At 46.3% G+C, this 25201-nt stretch overlaps 3 protein-coding genes across 5 annotated transcripts in view; 1 reads left to right on the plus strand and 2 right to left on the minus strand.

Annotated features, from left to right (window-relative positions):
- Positions 1 to 2417, minus strand: part of rab11fip3 (RAB11 family interacting protein 3 (class II)) — a 78348-nt gene extending 75931 nt beyond the window's left edge. For both annotated transcript variants that reach the window (XM_052021181.1, XM_052021180.1), the window contains exon 1: positions 1815 to 2417. In XM_052021181.1, coding sequence (XP_051877141.1) covers positions 1815 to 2189 — 375 coding nt within the window. In that variant the 5' untranslated portion in view covers positions 2190 to 2417. The remainder of the gene's footprint in view (positions 1 to 1814) is intronic.
- Positions 2418 to 8552: 6135 nt separating this feature from the next.
- On the minus strand, positions 8553 to 22663 carry decr2 (2,4-dienoyl CoA reductase 2, peroxisomal). The gene is made up of 8 exons (XM_052022238.1): positions 22496 to 22663; positions 21701 to 21769; positions 20985 to 21036; positions 15380 to 15515; positions 15013 to 15137; positions 13909 to 14002; positions 11344 to 11448; positions 8553 to 9143 (listed from the first exon to the last, which is right to left on the minus strand). The coding sequence occupies exons 1-8, from the start codon at positions 22582 to 22584 to the stop codon at positions 8926 to 8928; spliced, it is 888 nt and encodes a 295-aa protein (XP_051878198.1). The 5' UTR covers positions 22585 to 22663; the 3' UTR covers positions 8553 to 8925.
- A 2262-nt stretch (positions 22664 to 24925) lies between these two features.
- ift140 (intraflagellar transport 140 homolog (Chlamydomonas)) overlaps positions 24926 to 25201 on the plus strand; it is a 99731-nt gene continuing 99455 nt past the window's right edge. For both annotated transcript variants that reach the window (XM_052021027.1, XM_052021028.1), the window contains exon 1: positions 24926 to 25059. The gene's annotated coding sequence lies outside the window, so the exon portion shown is untranslated. The remainder of the gene's footprint in view (positions 25060 to 25201) is intronic.

The following is a 25201-nucleotide window of genomic DNA, read 5'->3' on the forward strand; positions in this document are numbered from 1 at the left end:
ACAAGAAATAAAGAAATCCTTGAAAGTGGCATTTCCTCCCCTTTCATGCAACTTCCATATTTGAACCTTTCTAATTTGGTTTCTATCCCAGCCTTGCCACAAATGGCTCTAATCAAAAAAGAGATAAATGATCTTTGTGGCTCAGTGCACTCTCCCTTCTGACCTAGTCTGCAGCCACTGACATAACTGATCTTAGAATGAATCAGATGGCCAGCAAGCATGACATTATTTGCACACCACCCCTTTCTATCTGCATACTGCTGCTCAGTTCCTGACCCAGCCCATCTATATTTTTGATACTCGCAGATTAGACCATTCCTGACAGCTCTCCCATCCACCATAAACCTGAACTTATTCAAGGTTTACTGCGCTGAGTCCTGACCATACATTTATCTAAAATTCTGTGTTTTCATTAAGCTTCCACACTTACTGAATGTCATTTAAAATCCTCCAGGCCCATTTTCAACACCACCCCCACACCTACCATATTTAATTCTCAACGCGAGATTAAAAATTCCAGAGCTGCTCCTACAGGCAGCATCTTTCAGATCGACAAAGCTTCACTGAGGCAACCAGAGAGCAAAAACAGCAAACCACTGCTGACATAGCTAATTAAAGCGGCCAAATGCCATTAAAGATTTAATTATATCTAAGAAATAGTTTGTCAGAAGCACACCAAAGATGTGTGCAATCCCACACTGCAGATTTAAACTTGAATTTCCTAATTAAACTTAAATTTCCTAATTAAACAACCAGTTTATGTTCTTAAAGAATGGAAGTCACATCCATTTGGATAAACAGAACATTAAGAGGTTTATCTGCATGCATATTGCTTATAAGACTACAATTTACAGAGTCAAATCACACAAACAGGCTCCTCCGCACCAACCATCCAGCATTTAGGTGATCTAGGGAGACCCATCTCTCAAACCAACAAGCAGCAAACAAAAGCACTCGTTCGGTAATAATCTAAAAGCTACTAAAAAAAAAATTGACGTCAAGGAGTAGGTAGGACAATTAATCATACTTTCTCAACACATAACAACCAATTTCCATTTTTAGAAAGTGTGAAGCTTCCAGTTCAATTCCACCCACAGCAATGCTTACACTCTGATGCACCATATTAAATTAACCAGGCACCCGTTAACAATGAGACTGTGGCCTCAAGGAATGTGGTCAGCAGATTCAACAGCAAGCTTTACCATCGTATCTCCTGCCCTAGGGAATAGAACCCCTACCATTAAGCTTGAGTTTCAAGCAGGAAGACATCTTTGGTTGATTCAAAGTTTCATCTAAGATGTCTCATTCTTTTTACAAAGCTTCTGGCGCTGAACACTAGACTGAGACCCAGGGATGGGGAAGGAGGGACAAATGTCCTGGCAGATGTCTCGTGTGACCAGCCAGAATCTGGACCCAAAAATAAAAAAGACAGCGTTTTTTCTAGAAAACATCCTTACATCAAAGGTTCTATCCTAATAATGCATTAAAGAATCGAAGATTCACGACCTCCCGTCCAAAATTAGGTGATTTTGTTTACCAAGATTATGCAACAATGACCTAAATAACTCGCTGGAAGATAAAACACGAATCAAACACCTTGCACAGCTCAGTATGAACGTGTCGTTTATCTCAACTTGCCACCAGAATCGGTGTGCCGTTGCCCTTCAGACCCCGTTGCGTCTGATCTGGGTGCGCGGATGTGCTTTTCCATTTCTCCCGTCCCACGCTGAAGGTGAATCCTTCCCTGACACAAGGAGAACAATGATCCGCAGTCTCTCCCTGCTGCCCATACCCAGAGCACGCTGATGCCCTACCTGCTCCGCTCCGTAGCTGCTGGCGATCTGGCAGAAGTCCTCCAGCCGGATTAGCCCTTCCCCGGCCAGGTCAAACATGTCGAACACCACCCGCAGCCTCTCATACTCTCCCGGGCTCTCATCCCCCTCCGGCCCGGGGGGCTGGAGCGTTATCCCGGGGCTCTCGTCCCCCTCCGGCCCGGGGGGCTGGAGCGTTATCCCGGGGCTCTCGTCCCCCTCCGGCCCGGGGGGCTGGAGCGTTATCCCGGGGCTCTCGTCCCCCTCCGGCCCGGGGGGCTGGAGCGTTATCCCGGGGCTCTCGTCCCCCTCCGGCCCGGGGGGCTGCACGGTTATCCCCGGGCTGCTGATCCCCTCCGGCCCGGGGGCAGGCTCCATGCCCGACGCGGCGCCGCCCCGATCCCCGCTCACTGGGGGTCGGGCCGCTCCATCGGGGCGCCGGTGCCCGGGCTCAGTTCGCTCTCCGCCCGCCCCTCAAACTCCGGGCCCCGGGATCGCCGTTCCCCGGACCCCCGGCCTCTGCCCTCAGCCGCGGGCCCCGGATCCCCGGCCTCTCCCGCTCCCCTCACTCGATCCCCCGGCAGCCCCGCGCCGCCATCGCTCCTCTCGCAATGACGTAATCTGTCCCCCAGCGCGCCCGCGCGGCCCTGGAGACGCTGCATAGCAACCGTGCGCCGCATGCGCGGCCGGAGCTGAACGTGCGCGTTACCGCCGGGCGGGGGGCTCGGGTACCGCGCTGCGCGACCCCGCCATTCACAACAGCCTGGGCGGAGGACGGGTCCCGGCCGAGGCGGGAGCCCCCCTGCTCCCTCGGGACGGAACGGGACGGGACAGGACGGCACTTCAAAGAATGCAGGCGTTCCACGAATGGAGTCAACGTGGAGACCATTCAGTCCAGCCCGTGTGCTCCAGCCCAATGAAAAACTTACTCGCAGCAGCATCACAGCATCAGATAAGCAGCATTCACAAGAAAATCATAAGTGATACATTTTTTTTTGCCAGAAGGAACACAATTAGAACCAATAAAAAGACATTGTGCAGCCACCCGTTATGTAACCACTTTCCAAGTAAAAGGGTCCTGGTATCTGTTGCCTCAACCAGCTGCATAGCACATCACTAGAAGTGGGAAATAAGGACAAAGTCAGACACCCCTCCCACCCCGGACATTCTCTCTTCTCCCCCCTCCCATCGGGCAGAAGATACAAAAGCCTGAAAGCACGTACCACCAGGCTCAAAGACAGCTTCTATCCCGCTGTTATAAGACTATTGAATGGTTCCCTAGTTCGATAAGATGGACTCTTGACTTCACAATCTACCTCATTATGACCTTGCACCTTATTGTCTACCTGCACTGCACTTTCTCTGTAGCTGTGACACTTCATTCTGCATTCTGTTATCGTTTTCCCTTTTATTACCTCAATGCACTGTTGAAATGAGATGGCATGCAAAGTTTTTCCACTGTACCTCGATACATGTGACAATAATAAACCAATTTACCACCAAACACGATACAACCCACGTTGGAAAATCAAAAACTGCAGGTGCTATAAATTTGAGATAAAAATAGAAAATGCTGGAAACGCAGCAGGTCGGACAGCTTCTGTGGAGAGAGAAACAGAGTTAACGTTTCAGGTCGAAGACTCTTCCTGAAATCTGGAATAGTTGCAGTAAGGGTGGGGTAGCAAGGGACAAAGGAGATATCTCTGATGGGGGAAGAGTTGCCCAGGAGATCCCAACAGAACACGTGTGTTTCTGCGTTTGGAATCACATTCCCGGGCCTACTGCCGAATAAATCTTCGCCAAGGCAAGCCAACTGAACGCCGCTGGCGACGTCTGCCCCTAGGGCGTCATTTTCAGGCCTACAATTCTCCCGTAAATGAGCTGGGGGGTAGGTATTGTTGAGGACAACCTCAGAAGAACCGGTTAATCAGCCAACAGTAGGGGCGGAGTAGCAAATCTCACCGAAAACTTTTGGAAAGGGCTCAGCAAGCAGGAACTCAATCTACGGAGCAAAACACAATGCCAAAATCAAAAAAACATTCACCTGAAGCAAAGCCATAATGTCACCAAAAAAAAGTACTGTGTGGTTGACAGGAGCAAGGTGAGGAATTGAAGCATCCGTCGCCGCTATCATTGGTGTAGGACGAATGGTTGTTCTCCTTTCATTGGCTGTGCTGGAGATCCCGGTGTAACTGGACTGGCCATTGAGGGAAGCTCGTCCTCTCCTTTCGTTGGCGAGAAGAGGCAATGTCTCCCTAATGGTGTGTTGGAGTTGAGACAACTTCACCCATTGGTTGAGAGGGAGACCTCCTCTCACGCACTTCTCCCCAGTGGAGCAGCACAGGGGAAATATCCGCACCAGGAGTGGGAAGGGACAAGTTCTACTATCCAAAAGCAAAATACCGCAGCTGCTGACCTTCCGAAACCAAACAAAAACTGCTGGAAATTCTCAAATAGACGGACACCATCAATGTAAGGATGTGGTTCCCAATGACTGGCAGCTCTTCCCCGACCTGGCTGGATTTCCGGAGATTTTGCCAGGATGACACTCTCTCGCCCCTCAACCCATGCGTCTACAACTGTACTGGATGCAACGCCCGTCCATTTGTTTGTTTGCACGATATTACACGTTCTGAGAGAGAGAGCTGGCCACATGTACTGACTGTTAGTGCCCCTCCTCGTTCCAGTGGTGGCATCTGGACAACTTCAGAAACGCAGGCTCGGCCTATTTCTCACGGATGCTTCCCAATATCAAAATAAGAAGCTCTAAGACTCGATCATCTCAGATTCTCCTGGTGGATTTTCTAATTCACGTTCGATCACATTCCTTTTCTTTGGGAGATATATCCGACTTAAAGCCTTTAGAAAGCTTACAGCCTCTAAACATCTGTCCAGCGTTTCAAAATACGTTTAAAAGCTACGTTGCAGAGACCTTGAAGATTAACCCTTTCTCTCTCCGCAGATGCTGATCGACCTGCTGACAATTCCAGGTTTTTTAAACTGGTTTTATTTCTGGTTGCCAGCATCTGCAGTATTTTATCTTCTTACCATGGTTTTGTGGAAAGCTGAATTCTTTCCATTCTTTTGACAATGCTGCAAAGGTTAGGATTTCTCAATGGCTTGGAGCAAAGCTACATCTTGTTATGATCACCTCTGGATATCCTTAGGGAATCCCAAATCATTTTACAGCAATGTGGTGCACTGTTGTGCAATAAGGAAGGACTTGCACTTCCACCACCTCTTTCAAGGTGCAGTTTACCTGGGTTTTCAAAGGGTATTTGATAAGGAACCACATAAAAAGTTGAGCATAAAATCTCCTGGGGGTATGGGTAATAGATTTACAAAGAATGGCCAAGGGAAGAATATAGGAATATACAAGTCTTTTTCAGACTGGCAGGCTGCTACTAGTGCAGTGCCACAAAGATCAGCGCCGGATGGAAATCTGAAATCAAAACAGGAAAATGCTGGAAACACTCAACAGATCAGGCAGCTTCTGTGGAAAGAGAATCTTATTTTATCCGAGTTAACATTTCAGGTCAGAGCCCCCTTTTTCAGAACGAAGAAAGTGAGAAAACAAGTTAGTTTCAAGTTGCAGAGAGAGAGAGAGAGAGAGAGTGGGAGGCGGAGAAGAATGGATAAGGCAATGGGAGTATCTCAGATAGGGTTTCTGATCTCTGTAGCATGTCTTAATTTGATGACAATACAAAGAAAGATAGGACAGTGGACTGTGAAAGAACATTAAGAGTATGGAATGGGGTGTGGACACGTTAACCGAGTGGGCAACAAGTTAGCAGATGAGAGCATAATGTTGGGAAGTGTGTGGTTATTCACTTTGGTAGGGAGAAGGGGGAAACAATATTTTGAAATATTATGAAATGTAGAAAGTAAACACATGCAGAGCAGATAATTAGGAGAGACATGTCTTCATTGCATGGGTTGGAGTACATCAGTATGGAAGATCTACTGCAGATGTTCAGGGGTTTGATGTGACCACACCTGGAGTACTATGTGCTGAGTTAATCTGACCGAAGGAAGGATACTTGTCTTGGAAGCAGTGGAGTGTAGAGGATGAGAGAGTGTTTCTTCAGTTGGGAGATTCCAGAACCAGGAACAGAGCCTACAGATTAGGATGTTGGCCATTTAGAATTGAAATGAGGATAAATTTCTCCTCTGAGGTTGTGAATGTGCAGAATTTTATGCCCCAAATAACTGTGGATGCTCAGTCATGGAACATATTTAAGACAGACTGATGGATTTTTGGATACTAAGGAAATCAAGGGAATTGGATTCTGGCAAGAAAGTGAACTTGAGGTATAGGATTGCACGATGTTATTGCATGGTGGAGCAGGCTTCTGTTTATTTTGAACTTATTTTCTTTCTTAACATCAAAGTGGCAGATGAAATTTAATGCTGAGGAACGTGAAGTGTTACATTTTTGTAAGATGAATGAAAAGAGGCAATGCAAATTCTGGGCACTGTTCTAAACGGGGTACAGGAACAGGGGGATCTGGGGATATACGTGCATGGGTTGTTGTAGTGCCAGGGCAGGTTATGAAGCTGGTTAAAACATATGGGAACCTGGGATCTATAAGCAGAGGCGTTAAGTACAACAACAAATAAGTCATGCTGAACAGAGAACAGTACAGCACAGGAACAGGCCCTTTGGCCCACAATCTCTGTGTTTACCATGGTGCCAATTTAAATTGCACATCTGCCTGCATGTGGTCTATCTCCCTCAAGGAGTTTGTATGTTCTCCCCGTGTCTGTGAGGGTTTCCTCCAGATGCTCCGGTTTCCTCCCACATTCCAAAGACGTATGGGTTAGGAAGTTGTGGGCGTGCTATGTTGGCGCCAGAAGCCTGGCAACACTTGCGGGCTGTCCCCAGAACACACTACGCAAAAGATGTATTTCACTGTGTGTTTCAATGTACATGTGACTAATAAAGATCTTATCTTAAATTCCCTGCCTGTTCATGTGTCTGCCTAAATTCCTCTTAAACATTGCTGTCATATGTGTTTTCACCATCTTCCCTGGCAGTGCATTCCAGGTACCTACCACTCTGTGTAAAAAGAAAACTTGCCTTGTAAATCTTTCAACTTTCAGAAACACGAGAGATGCTGCAATATAGAGCAACAAACACAAAATGCTGGAGAAACTCACCCAGCACCAGCTCAGTGACCTGACCTGCTGAGTTCCTCCAGCATTTTGTGTGTGTTGCTCCTTTCTTCTTCTCAGCTTAAACCTATGCCCTCTACGTATGACATTTCAACCTGTTACATATACCTCTATAGGTCACTCCTCAGCCTCCAATGCTCCAGAGAAACATTTCATAAAGCTCCGGTTTGCAGTAGTGTCCAGTTCTGTGCACTTTAGGGAAGATGTGAAAGCTTTAGAGAGGGTGCAGAAGAGATTTGCCCTATTTATTCCACTGTGGAACTTTAGTTACGTGGATAGACTGAAGGAGCTGGGATTGCTTATCTTGAAACAGAGAATGTTGTGAGAAGACCAATGAAGGTATTTAAAATCGTGTTTGGTATGGACAGAGTGGAACAGCAAGAACCTGTCCTGGAAGGTAGTGGGGTCAATGATCAGAGGACAAAGAATGAAGGTGATTGGCATAACAACTAGAAATGCCAGTGGGTGGTTAGGGTGAGGGATGTACTGCTGGGGGCAATAATGGAGGCAGATTCAACTGTGGCATTTAAAGGGGACATAGATAACAATCTGAAAGGAAATTTTCAGGCTTTGGGACAAGGGCAAGGGAGTGGGACTTGATGGATCACTGCTACACAGAGCCACTATGGCTTGACAGGCTAAATATCTTAGAATGCTGATACTACTGTGATATTCCTATTTTACAACTAATGAACTACTTTTTGAACAGCAGTCATTGTAATGTGGCAGACAATTTGCTCCCAACAACCTTTAATAAGTTTCATTGCAGTACTGACCAGATAGTGATACTGCGGAAGAAATATTGTCCGAGACAGCATCTCCCCATTCCTCTTCAAAATAATTTATTAGTTACATCCACTTGAGTGAGAAAACAGGTTGGTTTAACATCTCATGTTACAGCAGGCACCTGTGTGTGTTGCATCCTCAGTACAGCAGTGACTACCTAAAGTTTTGTGTTCACAAAGCTGGATGGGTCTTGAACCTTCTGATTCAGAGGTAAGAGTGCTACCTGCTTGGCCTCAGCTGATGTGGATAAACACATCGTTTCACAAACAACATTAATTTATATAGCGCCCTACCATAGAAAAACAACAACACTTCAGAGACACGACCTAGACGAAGGCAGGCAAATAGCCAGATGATCTGTTTTTCATGGAGCTGAACTCCCAGCTTGTCTTTAAGTACCATCATGGGAATTCAACATATGTAGCCAAATCAGTAAATGCAGCCGCAGTTTAACATGTCGTCCAAAAGACACACAATATAACGCCTTATTCCTCCGGGATCACACTGGCGTGTCAGCCTGGAATACTCCTTCTTGGACTTGAACTCTCAATCTCCTGAATCAGAATGAGAAAACCAAACACCAAGTCAAAGTGAACCTCCACTGCAGGAATGATTTTGTGCAGCAATGAGGTTTGACCAGGAAAGCACTGAAGGGCAGCCTACTCAAATAGCAGTGTATGTGATTGGCTGGTTTCTGCACCGACTTTCTCAGCAACCAGAAAGCAGCAAAAGATTCTTCTGATAATGAAAACATCAACAAAAAGAAACATACAGCAGGGCTCATTTGGAGAAATGTTTTATTGACAGGAGGCCAGAGTTTGCACTGAGTCACAGAGGATGCCTCCATGTGATTGACATGAGGATGTTGCAGAGACTCACGATTATTTACTGGCTACTGATCAGCTGATCTCCACTGAGGCATTTCTGAGGACAGACCGAGGGAACGACATGAGAGTGCTTCAGGCACAAAAGTGGCAGGTTGCTCAAGAGCAATCGGTGACAGGTCTGGATCAGGATGTCCATGCAGAGGCTGGGTGAGGGTGTGTGTACACTCCTGCATACCCTGCTACAGACCATGAAGCCATTCATATGTTACCTTAGCATGGAAACACTACAGGCGATACACCTTTGAAAATTCTCAGCTCCAGTGGGTTTACAGCTTGGCCGACGTTTGCCAGAGCGCCTGCATGGCCGACATGTTATTGGGTCCGCTGAGCCAATGTCCACCATCGATCACGAGTGACGTACCAGTCACATACGATGCTGCTGGGCTCACAAGGTACAGCACACCATGGGCTATTTCTGTCTTTGTCCCAACTCTCTGCAGTGGAATCAGTTTGTAATAGTCTGCTGCAGACCTGGCCAAACCACCTGGCGAGAAGAGAGGGAACAAGGTTTAGGGATAGAAAGTTCTTTATGCCACAAAACAATTATTTACACAGTAAAATAAAACTGCAGATGCTGGAAACACTCAAGTTAAATAGCACCTCTGGAAAGAGAAACAGAGCTAACGTCCTAGATCAAAGATTTTTTTGTCAGAACTGGGAAAGAAAGCAAACAAGTTCATTTTAAGTTGCAGGAGGGTGAGGGAGGGATGGAGAGCGCAATGGAGATATCTCTGATAGGATGAAGCCAGGATTGTTGTGAGGATAAGCTGTCGACAAAGTTATCTGGTGGATAAATTAATGGGGGAAGATAGGAGAGAGAATGTGATCCAAGGAACATGCATTTGTATGTGAATTGCAGAGCTGTCGGAAGCGCCCAGCAAGCTGGGCTGTGTTTGCAGAGAGACGAAACCGAGCTAATATTACAGATGGATAGGTCAGTTCTGATATACACAGAGAAAACGAGTTACCTGAAGTTGTTTAATTTGATATTGAATTTTGAAGGCTGTAATGTGACCTGGTAGAAGATGAGGTGCTCTTCCTCAAGCTTATAACACCCCTGGTTTCAACAGTGCCAGAGGTGACAGACAGGTAGGTCAGAGTGGGATGGAAAATTGAAGTGGTAAGTAACTGTAAGATCAGAGTCACTCCTGCAGATTGAACACAGGTTTCCCGCCAAGTAGTCACTCAATCTGCATTTGGACAGTGTCTTAAGCATTGAAACCAGTCCCAAGGCATTTCACAGGATTACTACCCAAAAGTGACACTAAGCCCTGCAAGGGTACGTTAGATCAGCTAACCAAAAACTTCCTCAATGAGCTAAATGAGGGATAATGAGGAATAATTTTTAAAATCTATTCATTTTTTGCAATCAGGGCTGATATTCATTATCGATCCTTCATTACACTCTAGAAGGCAGTGGTGGGCCAACTTCTTAACCACTGCAGTCCTTCTAGTGAGAATGCTCCCCACTGTAGCACAGGGAGCTTCAGTATTTAGGACGAAGGAACAACAGAAGGGATGCTGCAGGTTTCCCCAGGAACGAGAAACCCATGCCCATATTGGTTGTAGAGGTTGTGGATTTGGGTGGTGCTGTCAGAGTCACCTGGGTAAGTGGCACTTTGGAGATGGTACATACTGCTGGCACTGTGACGGAAGGGATGGTTCCTTAAGGTGGTGGATGGGGTGTCAATCAAATGTACTGTTTCAACCTGGATGGTGTCAAGTGCTTTTAAACGCTGTTGGAGCTGCACACATGGGAAGTATTCCATTGCACTCCTGCCTCGTGCCTTACAGATGATGGAAAGCCTATGAAATGTCAGGAGGTGAGTCACTCACAACAGAACACCCTGCCTCTGACTTGCCCTTGAAGCTACATGATTTATGTAGCTGGTCCAGTTGGGTTTCTGGTCAATGGCGACCCCCAGGATGTTGATGGTGGTTAGACCCTCTCATTGGAGATGACCACCATCTTCCCTCCACCCTTGCATTCAGCAAGGCCTGAACATTGTCTAGGCTTTGCTGCCTGCAAAGGATGAGGGAAGAATGATGGTGAAGCTGGGGAAGGGTTTAGGGCCCAGTTAGTTACAAGCAGGGCAAGCAATGGTGAAAACTCCCAATTACCAGATAAGGAGTGTGGTGGAAAATTGTGGAAACTCGGTCTAGAATTAAATAATGGCAGATATTGTGAAGAATAATAGGGCTTGAGGAGGTTATGGACAAGGTAGAGAGACTATTAGAGTCTGAAAACAAGTGTGAGAATGTTAAGACTGAGGCATTGTTTTAGTGAGAGCCAGTGTAGGTCAGCGATCCCAGGGTACATACTGGTAGGTAATAGGTGGATCAGTGTAGGTCAGTGACCCCAGGGTACATACTGGTAGGTAATAGGTGGATCAGTGTAGGTCAGTGACCCCAGGGTACATACTGGTAGGTAATAGGTGGATCAGTGTAGGTCAGTGACCCCAGGGTACATACTGGTAGGTAATAGGTGGATCAGTGTAGGTCAGTGATCCCAGGGTACATACTGGTAGGTAATAGGCGGATCCAGCTGGCAACCTCCCCTCTATATTTCAGTCCAGATGAAGGGTCTCATGCCTAAACATTCCCTCCATAGATGCTGCCTGACCCGCTGAGTTCCCCCAGCAGTATGTTTGTTGCCCCAGATTCCAGCATCTGCAGTCTCTTACCCAATTTTCGAAAACCTTCTGTCCCAGATATGGGGCCTGGTGCCAGACTGTTCACACGGATGTTGTCAGGTCCCCATTCTACTGCTAGGTGCTTTGTCATTGCATCTGTAAAGAAAAGGGAATGAGATGTGACCAGTTATGGGTTCTTTTTAAAGCAGCAACTAATTAAGCAGTACAGCATGCAACTCCACTGGGAAATGGTGCAGGTCATGTCTTCCAGCTAGTTACTGTGCGCTACTAAAGGTTCCTTCATAGACACCATTATAAGGGTCAACAAAATGGCCACAGATTCAATCTCTTTAGATCCAAGACGTACACTGAGGAGGCTCGAGGGGCGCATAGTGGACTGGTGGGTGCATAAGATGAATGACACCATAACCAGAAGACTCTACCCCTGGCATTCCCCCTCTGGGAGTGAAAGAGAGCTTCAGATTTCTAGATCACTGGGACTGTTTCTGGGGAAGGTGGATCCTGTAAAGGCCAGACAAGATACACCTGAACAGAACGTGTCCAACATTCTTGTGGGGGAGGGTTGGATAGGTTTAAACTAATTTGGCAGGCGTATGGGACATGGATTAAGAGTACAGTAAGGGGAGGGGTGAAGAACCCCCAACTATAGAAGGAAAACTACATCAGGCTAGTGGGCAGAGCATGAATAGACTTGATAAGACATTTGGGAAAAATGAAGGGCTGGATTGCATCCGTTAATGCAAGAAATCTGTTTTAAGGCAGATGAAGAAATAGCACCGATTAACACGTGGGAATATGACAAAAAAAGACAACTGCTGGAGGAAGTCAGCGGCTCAGGCAGCATCGCTAGAGGGAAATGGACAGTCGACATTTGGAGTTGAGACCCTTCATCCGGACAGATGACGTTGATGCTATCACAGAGGCGTAGTTGAAAGGGCAGGACTGGCAACTCAACATTCCAAGGTGTAGAATCTTCAGGCATGACAAATGGAGGAGAACGCTAAAGGGGAGGCATTTCAATATTAATCAAGGAGTCTGTCACTGAAGAAAGAAGGGAGAATATTCTAGAAGATTCTTTGAATAAGGCCATGGACCTTAGAAACAAAAAGTGAGTTATCACTTTACTGGGGGTGTACAACAGGTCTCCGAGCAGGCAGTAGAAGACGGGAGCAGGTATTAGGGAAATCATAGAAAGTGTAGAAACAATAGGGTAATAGTGGGAGGGGACTTCTCCCTCCCTGATATTAACAGGAGTCACCTTAGCATGAATCAGAATTTTTAAAGTGCGTCCAGGAGAGCTTCTTAAACCAGCATGCAAATAGTCCTGCTGGATTGAATCTTCAGGAATGCAGCAAGTGGCAGGAGTATCAGTGGCAGCACTTCAGAGAAAGTGACCAAAATTTTCTAAGTTTTACGCTTGTCGTGCAGATGGACGAGGACAAGGAAAGAGCAGAAATCAGGGTCCTGAACTGAGGGAAAGGCCTGTGTCGCTGTGGTTTGTCAGGACCCGGCAAAGGTGGACTGGGAGCAACTACTTGCAGGCAAAAAAGAAACGGCTGGAAGAACTCAGGGGGTCAAGCAGCAACTATGGAGGCAATGTTTTGGGTCGAGACCCTGCATCAGGATGGAGTGTAGAGGGAAGAGTATATATGTGAGGGGGGGGGAGGCTGGAGGAACCAGGTTTGGGGGGGGGGGGGGGGGAATGATGGGCAGAAAGAGCCAGGTGGGGGCAGGGATAGGGAGGGTAGGCCGGGGGAGAAGAAACCCTGGAGGATAGGAGTGTGGGTGACGGGCAGATGGAAATGGGAAAGGTGAACGTAGAGAGAGAACTTAGGTGGAGAAGTAGGAGCGGGAAAGGAACACGGGGGAGTGAGTCACCTGAAATGGGAAAACTCGACGTTCATACCATTGGGTTGTAGACTACCCAGGTGGAATGTGAGGTGTTGTTCCTCTAGGTTGCATTGGGCCTAATCTTAGCAGTGGAGAAGGCTGAGGACTGACAGGTCAGCGTGGGAATGGGAAGGGGAGTTGAAATGACATGCAACCAGGGGCTCGGGGTGGTCACTGCGGACAGAGTGCAGGTGCTTTGCAGAACAATCGCCTTGTCTCCGCTTGGTCTCGCTGATACAGAGGAGGCCACATCAAGAGCACAGAATGCAGCAGACGAGGTTGGAGGAGGTGCACGTGAATCTCTGCCTTATCTAGAAGGGCAGTTTAGGGTCTTGGATGGTGGTGTGGGAGGTGTTGTACCTCCTGCAGTTGCAGGGGAAAGTGCCAGAGGTGAACGGACTAGGGAGTCAAGGAGAGAGTGGTTCCTGCGGAAAGCAGAAAGTGGGGAAGATGTACAACTTTCTAAAACCACATTTTGGTCAACACACCAAAGGATGTGAATGCACCGGAGAGGGTGCAGAGATTCACCAGGATGTGGCCTGGAAGAGAGAACTTCAGTTACGAGGACAAACTGGATAGGCCAATTTCTGTACATAGATAAGGCATTTCAAAATGCACCACAATGCAAGTGGAGCATTGTTTCCCAGTCCTACACTGATCCCCGCTTACAGAGGGGACTGTTTGGTACTTGCAGTACTCACCTACCTATAGCAGCCTTGGCAGAGCCAGCGTGGACCTGCAGGATCTGGCCCCTGTAGCTCAGTGTAGCCGTGATGTTCACAATAACTCCACCATGGTCCTGGGGTAACACCGAGGGTTAGGAACATCAGACACAACATTCCACAAACTTTGACTGGCAGACTTTAATGAACATTACGTTTGATGTTGGTAAACTTGATCAGTTTACTTGCCTTGTTTCCTACACAGCAGCCTCCTTGTTGTGATAGAAAACTTGATTGAGAGTTATTTGGAATTTTCAGTTGTGCTACTGTATTCACAGAAACTGGCTGGTGACAAAGACGAACCAGCTTCACTCACGACTCCCGGCCAGAAGTTAAGCAAACCCAGGTCATAGAGTCGTACACCATAGAAACAGGCCCTTGGCCCACCATGTCTATGCTGACCATTGTGCTCGTCAATATTCATCCCATTTACCGGCATTTGATCCATAGCCTTCTATGCCTTGATGATTCAAATGCTTGTCTGGATGCTTCTTAAATGTTGTGAGAGTCTCGGTCTCCACACCCCCTCAGGCAGTGCATTCCAGAGTCCAACCGCCCCCTGGGTGGGATGAAATCCCCTCTGATTCCCTCCCTCTCATCTTATACCCACGTCCCTTTTTTTTATAAAACACCCCCACTATGGGAAAAGGTTCTTACCATCCACTATCTATCTACCCCCCACATAATTCTGTGCACTGGATTATTTGAGGGAAATGCCCATTCCTTACCTAATCAAAGCCCAGGCCCAGGGGTCACTAGGTTAACTGCAGCATTTCCTCCACCCATCTCCATCTTGAACCTAAAGCCTTGGAAGGCATCATATGGAGCTCTTCCTGGTCTGCAGGACTCAGCCGATTATCGACTTACAAGCTGAGCTAGCAGGAGAACTTTCAAAGAAAGTCTTCAATTCAGACATGGGACCCAGCTCCCCCATCTGGAGTGACAAGATATGGTCACCCCCCCCCCCCCCCCCCCCAGGAAACCAATCAGAATGGTTACACAGGATATTTAACTCAATCAGACCAAAGAAATACCAACAGCAGAAGTAAGAGGATCCGTTTCTTCCACCAGTATGAACAAGGCTCACCTTCAACCACTTCTGATACAGGATTTTGCTGGTGTTGAAGGTTCCGATCGTGTCAATCTCCAGGACGGTCTTGAAAGCATTGAATGATAACCCACTGGCAGGGCACAGGAAGTTCCCTGCAGCACCTGGCAGTAGAAAGGAGGACTTTACAAATAATAAAGGACTACCACGGCACTGCAGTCACAGGGTTAACATCCAAAGGAGAGTCAGGACTGAACATACTCCGAGCTACGTGTCAATGGGGTCAAGGTGCCCTGTAGACCAATAGGTGTGGTCACTGTGATCTGCCAAGACAAGTGGACTAATATCTCATGGACCTCCTGCTCCCTACACCTGATGCCAACAGGGAACACGAGCTTAGACTTACTGTTCACCAGGACGTCAACTTTCCCGAACTCCTGCAGTGTCTCCTCCACAGCAGCAATAATGGTCTCAGGCTGCCTGACGTCCACTGATGCTGGGAGGCAGTGCTGCCCGGTGGCCGCACTCAGCTTTGCAGCAGACTGGATCAGAATGAAAAGAGATACTGATTATTGTCGAATGCCACAGAACCTTCAAACCCTCTGCTCCCATTTATATTAATGTGAATGAATCTAGGATATTCTGGCCTGGCAGGATCACAGCTCTTGCCAGTGAGAAGTGGAACCACTGATTGAAAGAGCACCGTCTAGGCACATCTGTCCCAGAAGTGTCGATCACATAACCTCGTGGCACTTTGGCCTTTTGGTTGAAGACCAGATGAGCCAAAGGCTAGTTAGACTTCCAAAAGGTACTGAATTACTAATACCTTGCAACTCTGCTCTTCAGCAGTCAAATGACTTTCTTTTCTCTGTGAAAGGATCATTCTGCGATGTCACAACAGCTGTCAATCCTGCATCAGTCATCAGCACATTTTCCATTTCACCAAGGTTGCAGCACCCAATCAAACTACAGAGACCACTCATGGTCTCACAGATCAGTTAGCCCTCCAATGTATGGGAACATGAGGAGGCCACTCAGTCCCTTGAAAGTGTCCGACCATTCAATTAGATCAAAGGAAATCTGTGCCTAAACCCCACATATTCAACTTTGCTCCATATCCTTTAATACCTCTGCCCAATGAAAATCTACTGATCTCACGCTAGAAAGCTCCAACTAACCCCAGCAGTTTGGAAGAGAATTCCAGCTTTACATTACACTGTGGAAGAAATGGGGCCTAATGAAAGGTTTGACACAAATTTTAAGGTTGTGTCACTGTGCTAGATTCACCTACCACAAGGAATCATTTCTCTCACTTTACACATCATATTCCTTCATTGTGCCAAACACCTAGCTCCATGCTTGCCCGGCTTGTAGAAGGCGCTGTGATCACAAAATTAATCGCAACATAAAGATTTCAGGGGAATCATACAAAATTGATTAATAATTTTATTGATTATCTGATTAAACCAACAGATCATATCAAAGTTCTGCAGTCATAACAATAACTGGTCAGGAATTGTGGTGGACAATTAAACAACAGGAGGAAGTGGCTCCAAGAACATCCCCATCCTCAACAATGGCAGTGCTCAGTATGTGATTGCTGCAGCCTTCACAACCATGTTGAGACAGAACAGATGATCCATTACAGCTTCCTCATGAAATCCCCATGATCACAAAAAAGTCTCCAGTCAATTCGATTCACTCCACATGATGTCATGAAACAGCAGAGTCAGAATCAGGTTTATTACACTGACATATGACGTGAAATGTGTTGTTTTGTGGCAGCAGTACGGTGCAAGACATAAAAATTACTACAAGTTACAAAAATAAACAAATGGTGCAAAAGAGGAATAACAAGGTTGTGTTCGTGGGTTCATGGACCGTTCAGAAATCTGATGGCGGAGGGGAAGAAGCTGTTCCTGAATCGTTGAGTGGGTCTTCAGGCTCCTGTACCTCCTCCCCGATGGTAGTAACGAGAAGATGGTATGTCCTGGGTGGTGAGGGTCCTTAGTGAGGGATGCTTCCTCCTTGAGGCACTGTCTCTTGAAGATGTCCTCAATGGTGGAGAGGGTTGTTCCCGTGATAGAGCTGGCTGAGTCTACAACCCTCTGCAGCCTCTTTCGATCCTGCACATCGAAGCCTCCATACCAGGTGGCAATGCAACAAGCTGTGCACACTGGATACAACAAAAGCTATGGGAGCAGATAACATCCCAGGTGCAGTACTGAAGACCTATGCTACAGAAGTAGCCTCACCTCTAGCTAAGCTGTTCCTGAAACATTGAGTGTGGGTCTTATAACACTGGCATCTCCCTGACAATGGAGAGAGAGAACTACCCAGCTACACTCTGTCCACAGGAAGCAGGACACATCCAATCTGGCTACTTACCACCCAATTATTCTGCACTGAAGCATCAACAAAATGATGGAAGCTGTCATCAACATACTATCAAGTGCCACTTATTCACCAACAACCAGTTCACCAACAACCAATCTGGGCCTCTCCAGACCTCATGGACCAAAGTGCTGAATTCCAGAGGGGAGGTGAAAGTGACTACTCTCAACATCAAGACAGCACTTGACCAAGTGCAGCACCAAGGTGCAAATGAAGCCAACGGGCATCATGGGGAAAGCACTCTATTGGTTGGAGTCACACCTCACACTAAGCAAGAAAGTTTTGTTGTTGGACCTCAATCATCCCAGCCCCCAGGGCAGTTATACTAGGGCTAACCACCTTCAGGTGCTTCATCAATGATCTTCCTTCCCACAGAAGGTTAGAAGTGGAAACATTCACAGATAATTGCACGGTGTTCAATTACATTCCTAACTCCCCAGCAAATAGGTCAGACCATGCCTGCATGCAGCAAGTTCTAGAAAACTTTCAAGCATGGGCAGATAAGTGGCAAATAATATTCATGCCACAAAAGAAAGGGATCTTGGGGTCCAAGTCCATAGCTCCCTGAAAGTGGCTGTGCAGGTTGACAGGGTGGTAAAGAAGGTGTATGGCATGCTTGCCTTCATTAGTCGAGGCACTGAGTTCAAGAGTTGGGAAGTTATGTTGCAGCTTTATAAAACTCCAGTTAGGCCGCATTTGGAATATTGCATTCAATTCTGGTTGCCCCATTACGGAAGGATGTGCAGGCTTTGGAGAGGGTGCAGATGAGGTTCACCAGGATGCTGCCTGGATTAAAGGGTATGAGCTACAAGGAGAGGTTGGACAAACTTGGGTTGTTTTCTTGGGAGTGATGGAGGCTGAGTGGAGACCCGATAGAGGTTTATAGGATTATGAGAGGCACAGATAGTACAGACAGCTGGTATCTTTTTCCCAGTGTTGAAATGTGTAATACTAGAGGGCATGCATTTAAGTTGAGAGGGGAAATGTTTAAAGGAGATGCGCAGGGTAGTTTTCTTCCCCCCCCCCCCCCCCCAGTGAGTGGTGGGTTGTCTGGAATGCGCTGTCTGGGGTGGTGGTGGAGGCAGATACGCTAGGGAAGTTCAAGGAGCTCTTAGATAGGCAGATGAATGTGCAGAGAATGGAGGGATATGGACATTGTGTAGGCAGAAGGGATTAGTTTAGTTATGCTTTTAATTACTAGTTAAATTAGTTCGGCACAACATCAAGGGCCTGTTCAATGTTCTACAAGTACCAAGCAATGACCATCTCTAACAGGGGAGTCTAACCACTTCCCCTTGACATTCAATGACATTACCACTGATGAGTCCCCCACCACCAATATGCTGGTGGTTACCATTGCCCAGAAACTCAGCTCGACCAGCTACATAAATACTGTGGTTCCCAGAGCAGGTCAGAGCCTGGGCATCCTGCAGCAAGCGAGTCACCTCATAACAGCCCAACGCCTTCCCACCACTGAGAAGGCACATATCCAGAGCACGATGGAACACTCTCCACTTCACGGGTGCCTGCAGTGCCAACAACTCTTAAGGAACTTGACAACACAGCACACTTGACTGGAACCTCATAAACCAACCTTAGCAATTATTTTCCTTCAGCACCAGTGGACAGAGGTTGCACGTGCCGCATCCACAAAATGCTCCACGCACCATCTACAGAATTCCCTGCAGTTAGTTGTCGGGCCAGTCGACAGCATCCCCCAAACCCAACTGCCTCTACCACTAAGAAGGACGGCAACAGCAGGCACATAGGACCACCACCACCTTAGGTTCCCCTCCAAGTCACGCATCCTGTCTCGGAAATATATCCTCCTAAATCCTGCAACTCTCTGTCCACCAACATTGTGGAAGAACCTTCACCAAAAGGATCACAGCACTATAAGATGGTTCACCGCCACCTTCTCGCAGGCAATTAGAGAGCAGCAATCAATGCAAACATAGCTAGTGACGTCCAGATCCCGAGAATTAATAAACTAAGGAGTATCCCAGGAAAACAAGCTGACATTGGCAACAAGATGGCACTTGTACAGACTAGCAACAGCCCCGAAAAACTGAAAACACCCGAAAAATAAATAGAGAACAAATTCCTCCTGTCTTGGCCAATATTTATCGTTCAATCAATACTTCTGAAACAGTTATCAAACCAGGTATATTGTTTTTAATCACATGGCTAACTGCATGACCTTGACACACTAACTGCGTGACTTTGCACTTCACTATGGGGCATCTGGAGGCTGTGAATGGCACTGCAGAAATGCAAACCTTTCTACGTTTTTCTCCCTTCCCCCTTTCATATTCATTTTCTCCTCTTGGACAAATATTAAAATGATAGTGATTGCAGGCACTTTATTTTGGGGATTAAGGTCACAGTGGCTTAACCTTATTAGCATAATGATGTTTAAACAGAAAGCTGCAAGAATAATAGATCCAAAACTACAGAGAGAGAGATACGAAATGAGTGGTTGGAGCAGTGATTTAAAGACTAGCAGGCAAAACCCACAAACTGTAGCAGATGAATTGAGTAGCAATGTTCTAAATGTTCTTTGTGCTAACAGTTAGTGATAGAGGCTAACAATTCCTGTATGGGCAAGTAATCCAGCTCCTTTACCATTACAACCCAGTACCAACTCAAATCCAATAATCTATTGCCAAGCAAGCAGTTGTGAAGGATCAGTAAAGAGAGGCTTGCCCTTATTAATTATATAGTTTTCAGATGAAACAAAGCTGGGATCCCGTGTAGACAGTGAGGAGCATGCAAAGAGATTTCAGGGGGACATAAGGACAGGTGAAGGCATGAAGACCTGGCGGCTGGAGTATAAAAGGGAGAAAATACAAGGTCATGCCATTTTGATAGGAAACAGAAACGCAGGGTATCATTTTGTGGTAAGAGATTGAAAGATGTTGGTGTTCAGAGATACCTGGCTCTCCTTGTACACAAATCACTCAAAAGTTAACACGTAGATACAGCAAGCAACCAGAAAGGGAAGTGGTACATTGACCTTTATTACAAGAGGATTTGAGTACAAGAGCAAAGATGTTTTACTGGAGTTATTTAGAGCTCTGGTAAGACCACAGCTAGAATATTGTGTACAGGTCTGGTCGCCCTACCTACCTATCAAGGGAATGTAACAGAAGTTCACCAGATTAATTTTATGATGGTGTGTTTGTCATACGAGGAGAGATTAAGCAGGCAGGGCCTATACTCTCAAGTTTAGAAGAAAGGTGATTTGATGCAAACATACAAAATTCTGAGGGGTCTTGACACTTTAGATCCAGGAATGATGTCTCCCCTGGATAGCATGTAGAACCAGGGGTTACGGTCTAAAAATAGGGATTCCGTCATCACAGAGTGAGAACAAATTTCTTTACCCAGAGGATGGTGACCTTTAGGAATTTTCTACCCAAAGGGGGCTGTGGAGGCTGAGTTGCTGAGTACATTTAAAAGGAGATTGATAGGTTTTTGGGTTTGAACAGAATCATCGGATATGGGGTTAGATCAGCCATTATTTTACTGAAGGGCGGACCAGACTCAAGGGGTTGAATGGCCCACTGCTGCTTCTGTTACTGATGTTCTTGTATCATTAAAGCTTATCTACTCACTGCTTGCACTCGCTCCAAGCTCCTGCTGGCGATAACAGTCTGACATCCATGTCTGCAACAGAACAGGTGTTAATACAATTCCTGCAGTCTATAACGACTAAGAGTTAATGTTCAATTTCTACTGTTCTTATCTGAGGGCTGAATTCACCTCCTGCTGGATGAAACAGGCAATCAGGATGCACAAATACTGTTTGATCAACAATTTTCTATTTCAGGACTGAGGTCAGCATGTGCCGAAGAACTGGATGGGAGAATAAATTAACTTAAAAAACAAATCCCTTGAGACAGGGTTCTTTCCACAAATGGCTAAAGAGCATCCACATGGTGTGGCTGCACAATAAGCAAGGTACCATTTCTCAGCTGTTGTCCCCATTCCATCATTATCCTGTTGGGCAGTTTGAGAACACAGCAGCGGAAAATAACTTCACAGCAGCAACTTGCCACATTTGAGCTTGGTATTTATTGGAGGGTTGCTGTAAGGGTTATCACACTGACACAGATTAGCCAATGATATAACTGAAAGGCAGAACAGGCACATGGGACTGAAAGGCTCCACTGTTCCTATCCTTAGCCAAGTGTCACTTGTACATCCTGTGGCACATTATGGGAAACAAATTGGGCAATGCCCATCACTTCACGCATGAACTGCATTAATACCGTTTAATGTTACTGAAGTACATGCAATACTCATTCATTTTGCACCCTTCACCCACTACCTCATCAAGATCTCTGCAATTCGGAATCCGATGCCTGATCCTCCTCCTGTGATGAATGCAACTTTGTTCCTGTTCATGAGAGACAGCATTAATTATTTTATTCAAATAAAGACAGCACCATAACTTTGGCAAGTAGAAAGGACTCAGAGAACTGTGCAGGTCTGCTCCCATGGGGAAAAAGTCTCAGAGAACCTCAAAACCAAAAATTAATGCAGTAAAGCAGCAGTCTTAATCCAAAACTGAAACCTAATTGGCCCAAATTTCACTCTTTATCTCTTCTATCACACCAACTAGGCCAATTCCTGGGATAAGAGGGATGACCTATCACAAGCAGCTAAAGGTTTACATTCTTTGGAGCTTAGAATAATGAAAGTTTTTTTTTCCCTGAGCAGGGATTTCAAGGTGCTCCCAATAGTGCAAGGATCTCAAATGAGGGACGTAGTTACAAGATTAAGGGGCAATCATTGAAAACTGAGGTGTGTTGGAACTTCCTTCTCTCACAGAGGGTGGCGAATCTCTGTAATTCTTAACCCCAAGGGGTTGTGGAAGCTGGATTGCTTGAGGTGTAAAAAAAATCAGGGAATTGAGGGCAACGGGGAGCAGTGCCCCAGAATACTTACACAAAAGATGCATTTCACTGTCTGTTTCGACGTATATGTGACTAATAAAGAAATCTTATGAGGCCTGGGGATCATCAGCCATGGGCATAGTGAATGGAGGGGGAAACGCTCCGGTGGCCTACCCCTGCTCCGACTCTCCCCATCTTTTATCCACTTTATAGATGGAACAACTTACTTTAGGATGTCAGGGCTGAAAATGTAAGAGTAGTTCGACAAGCAGTCGTCGGTACCCACTTCCCCGGGGGCGCTGGCCGTCCCAGACATGACCAGGGGCAGAGCTGCCGCCACCCGTCCCCGAGAGGCGGCCTGCAGGCGGGGGACGACAACCAACTGCACCGCGACCGGAAACGACACCAGCACTGAGCATGCGCAGTAAATGCCAGCCGCAACGGCGCCGAGGGTGGGACTACATTTCCCAGAGCGCTCTGCGCACCGGGTCCATTCAGTCCGGTAACCGACTGGGAAACGCATTCCCTTCACAAGGAGTCCGGAATTTCCTTGCCGATAGCAGGAGAAATTGCTTCACTCACAATCGGGGAAATTGTGGAATTCATTATCACCAAAGTCTATGAAGGCCAAATCACTGAATATATTTAAGAAATATTGATTACTAGACACAAAAGGTGCATAAGAACGTAAGAAATAGAAAATCAGAAACGAGATGCTGGAAATCTGAAATAAAAAGAGATAATGCTGGAAACAGAGAAACAAAGGACTGCAGATGCTGGAATCTAGATGAAAAACACGATGGTGCTGGAGGAACTCAACAGGTTCAGCTTCATCCGTGGAGAAAAGCAGGGTCCTGACCCCCAACGTTGACCATCTGCTTTTCTCCACGGATGTTGCCTGGCCTGCTGAGTTCCTCCAGCATCATCGTGTTTTTCAAATGCTGGAAACACTTAGCAGGTCAGGAAACTAAAGTTTCAATGATGACAGAACTAATAAAGAGAGGGAAGTTAGCGTTAAGTTGATGGTGAGGGTGAGGAAGGAATGGATAGGACAAAGAGAATACCTCCAATAGGATGAGGCCAGGGTTGCAATAGGGGCAAGGTGTTGATGAAGTTATCTGGTTGATATGTTAATGAGGGAAGTTAGAGAGAGAATATGATCAAAAGAACATGAAAACTGAGAACTGCAAAGTTGCAGGAAATGCCTAGCTGGTAAGGCCATACTGGTACAGTAAATAAAACTTAGACAATATTACAAATAAATAGCCTACAGCAGAACTGTACAAAGAAAACAAATTACTTGAAGTTGTTGAATTTCAAACTGCAACATGCTGAGGCAGAAGATGAGGTACTACTCCTCAAGGTTACATTGGTCTCATTACAACAACACAGGAGGCCACAGGGAGAGAACTCAGCACGTGAGTAGGAGGGAGAATTAAAGAAACAGGTTCCCCTGCAGATTGATTGGACGTGCTCCACAAATGCCATACATAAGACTCCTCTGCCAGGAGAAATATCTTCCCTGTATCTAACCTGCAAGCCTTTTCAGAAATAAGATAAGATTTCTTTATTAGTCATATATACATCGAAACACACAGTGGAAGACATCTTTTGCATAGAGTGTTCTGGGGGCAGCCTGCAAGTATCACCACGCTTCCAGCAACCCATACAAACATGGGGAGAACGTATAAACTCCTTACTGACAGTGGCCGGTATGTTTCAATAAACTTTCTAAAGGATACAGAAGAAAAAATTCAAGGGTATGCTCAAAACTTCCTTGATGAAATGCAACATCCCTATGAACTCATGTGAATCTCTGGGCCACAAGTTTTGAAGGGTCATTCAGGGTGGTATTGAGAAACTCAAGGTCATGCATGAAGAGCACACAGAAGCCCTGGGATAATGGTGGAAGGAGCAGACCTCCTCACAAACTATGCACTCACCCTGCCACAACTGTGGAAGATAAAAACAGAAAATGCTGCAAATACTCAGCAGGACAGGCTACATCTGTGGAAAGAGTTAATGTTTCAGGTCAAAGAACTTTTCGTTTCAGATTTCTAGCATTTGCAGTTTTATTTTGATTTTCATCTATCGAAGAGTTTGTAGTCAGCCACCTTAGAACCCACAGAACTGAATGGAAGCAGGTAATGCTCGATCCCAAGGGAATGCCAGGAGAAAAAATAGCATCAACTCAATAACAAGAAGAAAGAAATAAAAACAAAAAAAATACTGGAAACATTTAGCAGGTCAGGCAGCATCTGTGGAAGGAGAAAACAGTTAATGTTTCAGGTCTTGGACCCTTCATCAGAACTCTTTCTCCCTCCACAGATGCTGCCTGACCTGCTGAGTGTTTCCAGAGTTTTCTGTTTTCATTTCAAATTTCCAGCATCTGTAGGTTTGGTTTTGATTAACAGGAAGAGTCCAACAGTGTTTCTGTAACTGGAGAATTTGTTGTAGTGATGTTCAAAACTAAACCAAGCACCTTCTCTGCCAATTTACGAATTAATTCTAATTTAAAGGATTTAAACAAAAGCTGTGATTTTTGTCATTTGAACCTTTCGAACCCTCGTGTATTTCCGGACCCGCTCGGCAATTTCCGCCTTGCGGTCCTCGCTGCTTTGAGGCTTCGGGTATTTTCGGCCAGACTCGGCAATTTCCGGCGTTGCTTCCTGACGGCTGGTTGTTACGGTAACTGCGGGAACGCCGAGGGCTCCATTGCGGAGGGAACCGTAGATCGGTGCTGAAGCGGCTGCCAGGGTTTGGGAGGGCGGCCTGTGCCGCTGGGCCTCAGGTAAGGCCGCACTCAGACCCCCTGGGTCTCGGGACATCCTAGTTTGGGTGGCGGCGTTAGATAGGCCAAAGCCAGGGTCTAGAGTAGAAGTGGAGGCAAACCGGCCCACGTCCCCCGGGCTGGATGTAGGTGACGCCGTTCT

This window comes from Pristis pectinata, chromosome 8 (genome assembly GCF_009764475.1).
Source record: "Pristis pectinata isolate sPriPec2 chromosome 8, sPriPec2.1.pri, whole genome shotgun sequence".
In the NCBI taxonomy this organism is placed as follows: Eukaryota; Metazoa; Chordata; class Chondrichthyes; order Rhinopristiformes; family Pristidae; genus Pristis; species Pristis pectinata.

Excerpts from the sequence above, each read along its gene's own strand:
- decr2 (XM_052022238.1), bottom strand. The coding sequence starts at position 22,584 with ATGTCTGGGACGGCCAGCGCCCCCGGGGAAGTGGGTACCGACGACTGC. Across the intron at positions 21,037-21,700 it reads ATTGCAGAGATCTTGATGAG|ACATGGATGTCAGACTGTTA; the intron begins GTAGTGGGTGAA and ends GTTCTGTTGCAG. Across the intron at positions 15,138-15,379 it reads AGTTGACGTCCTGGTGAACA|GTGCTGCAGGGAACTTCCTG; the intron begins GTAAGTCTAAGC and ends TTCTACTGCCAG.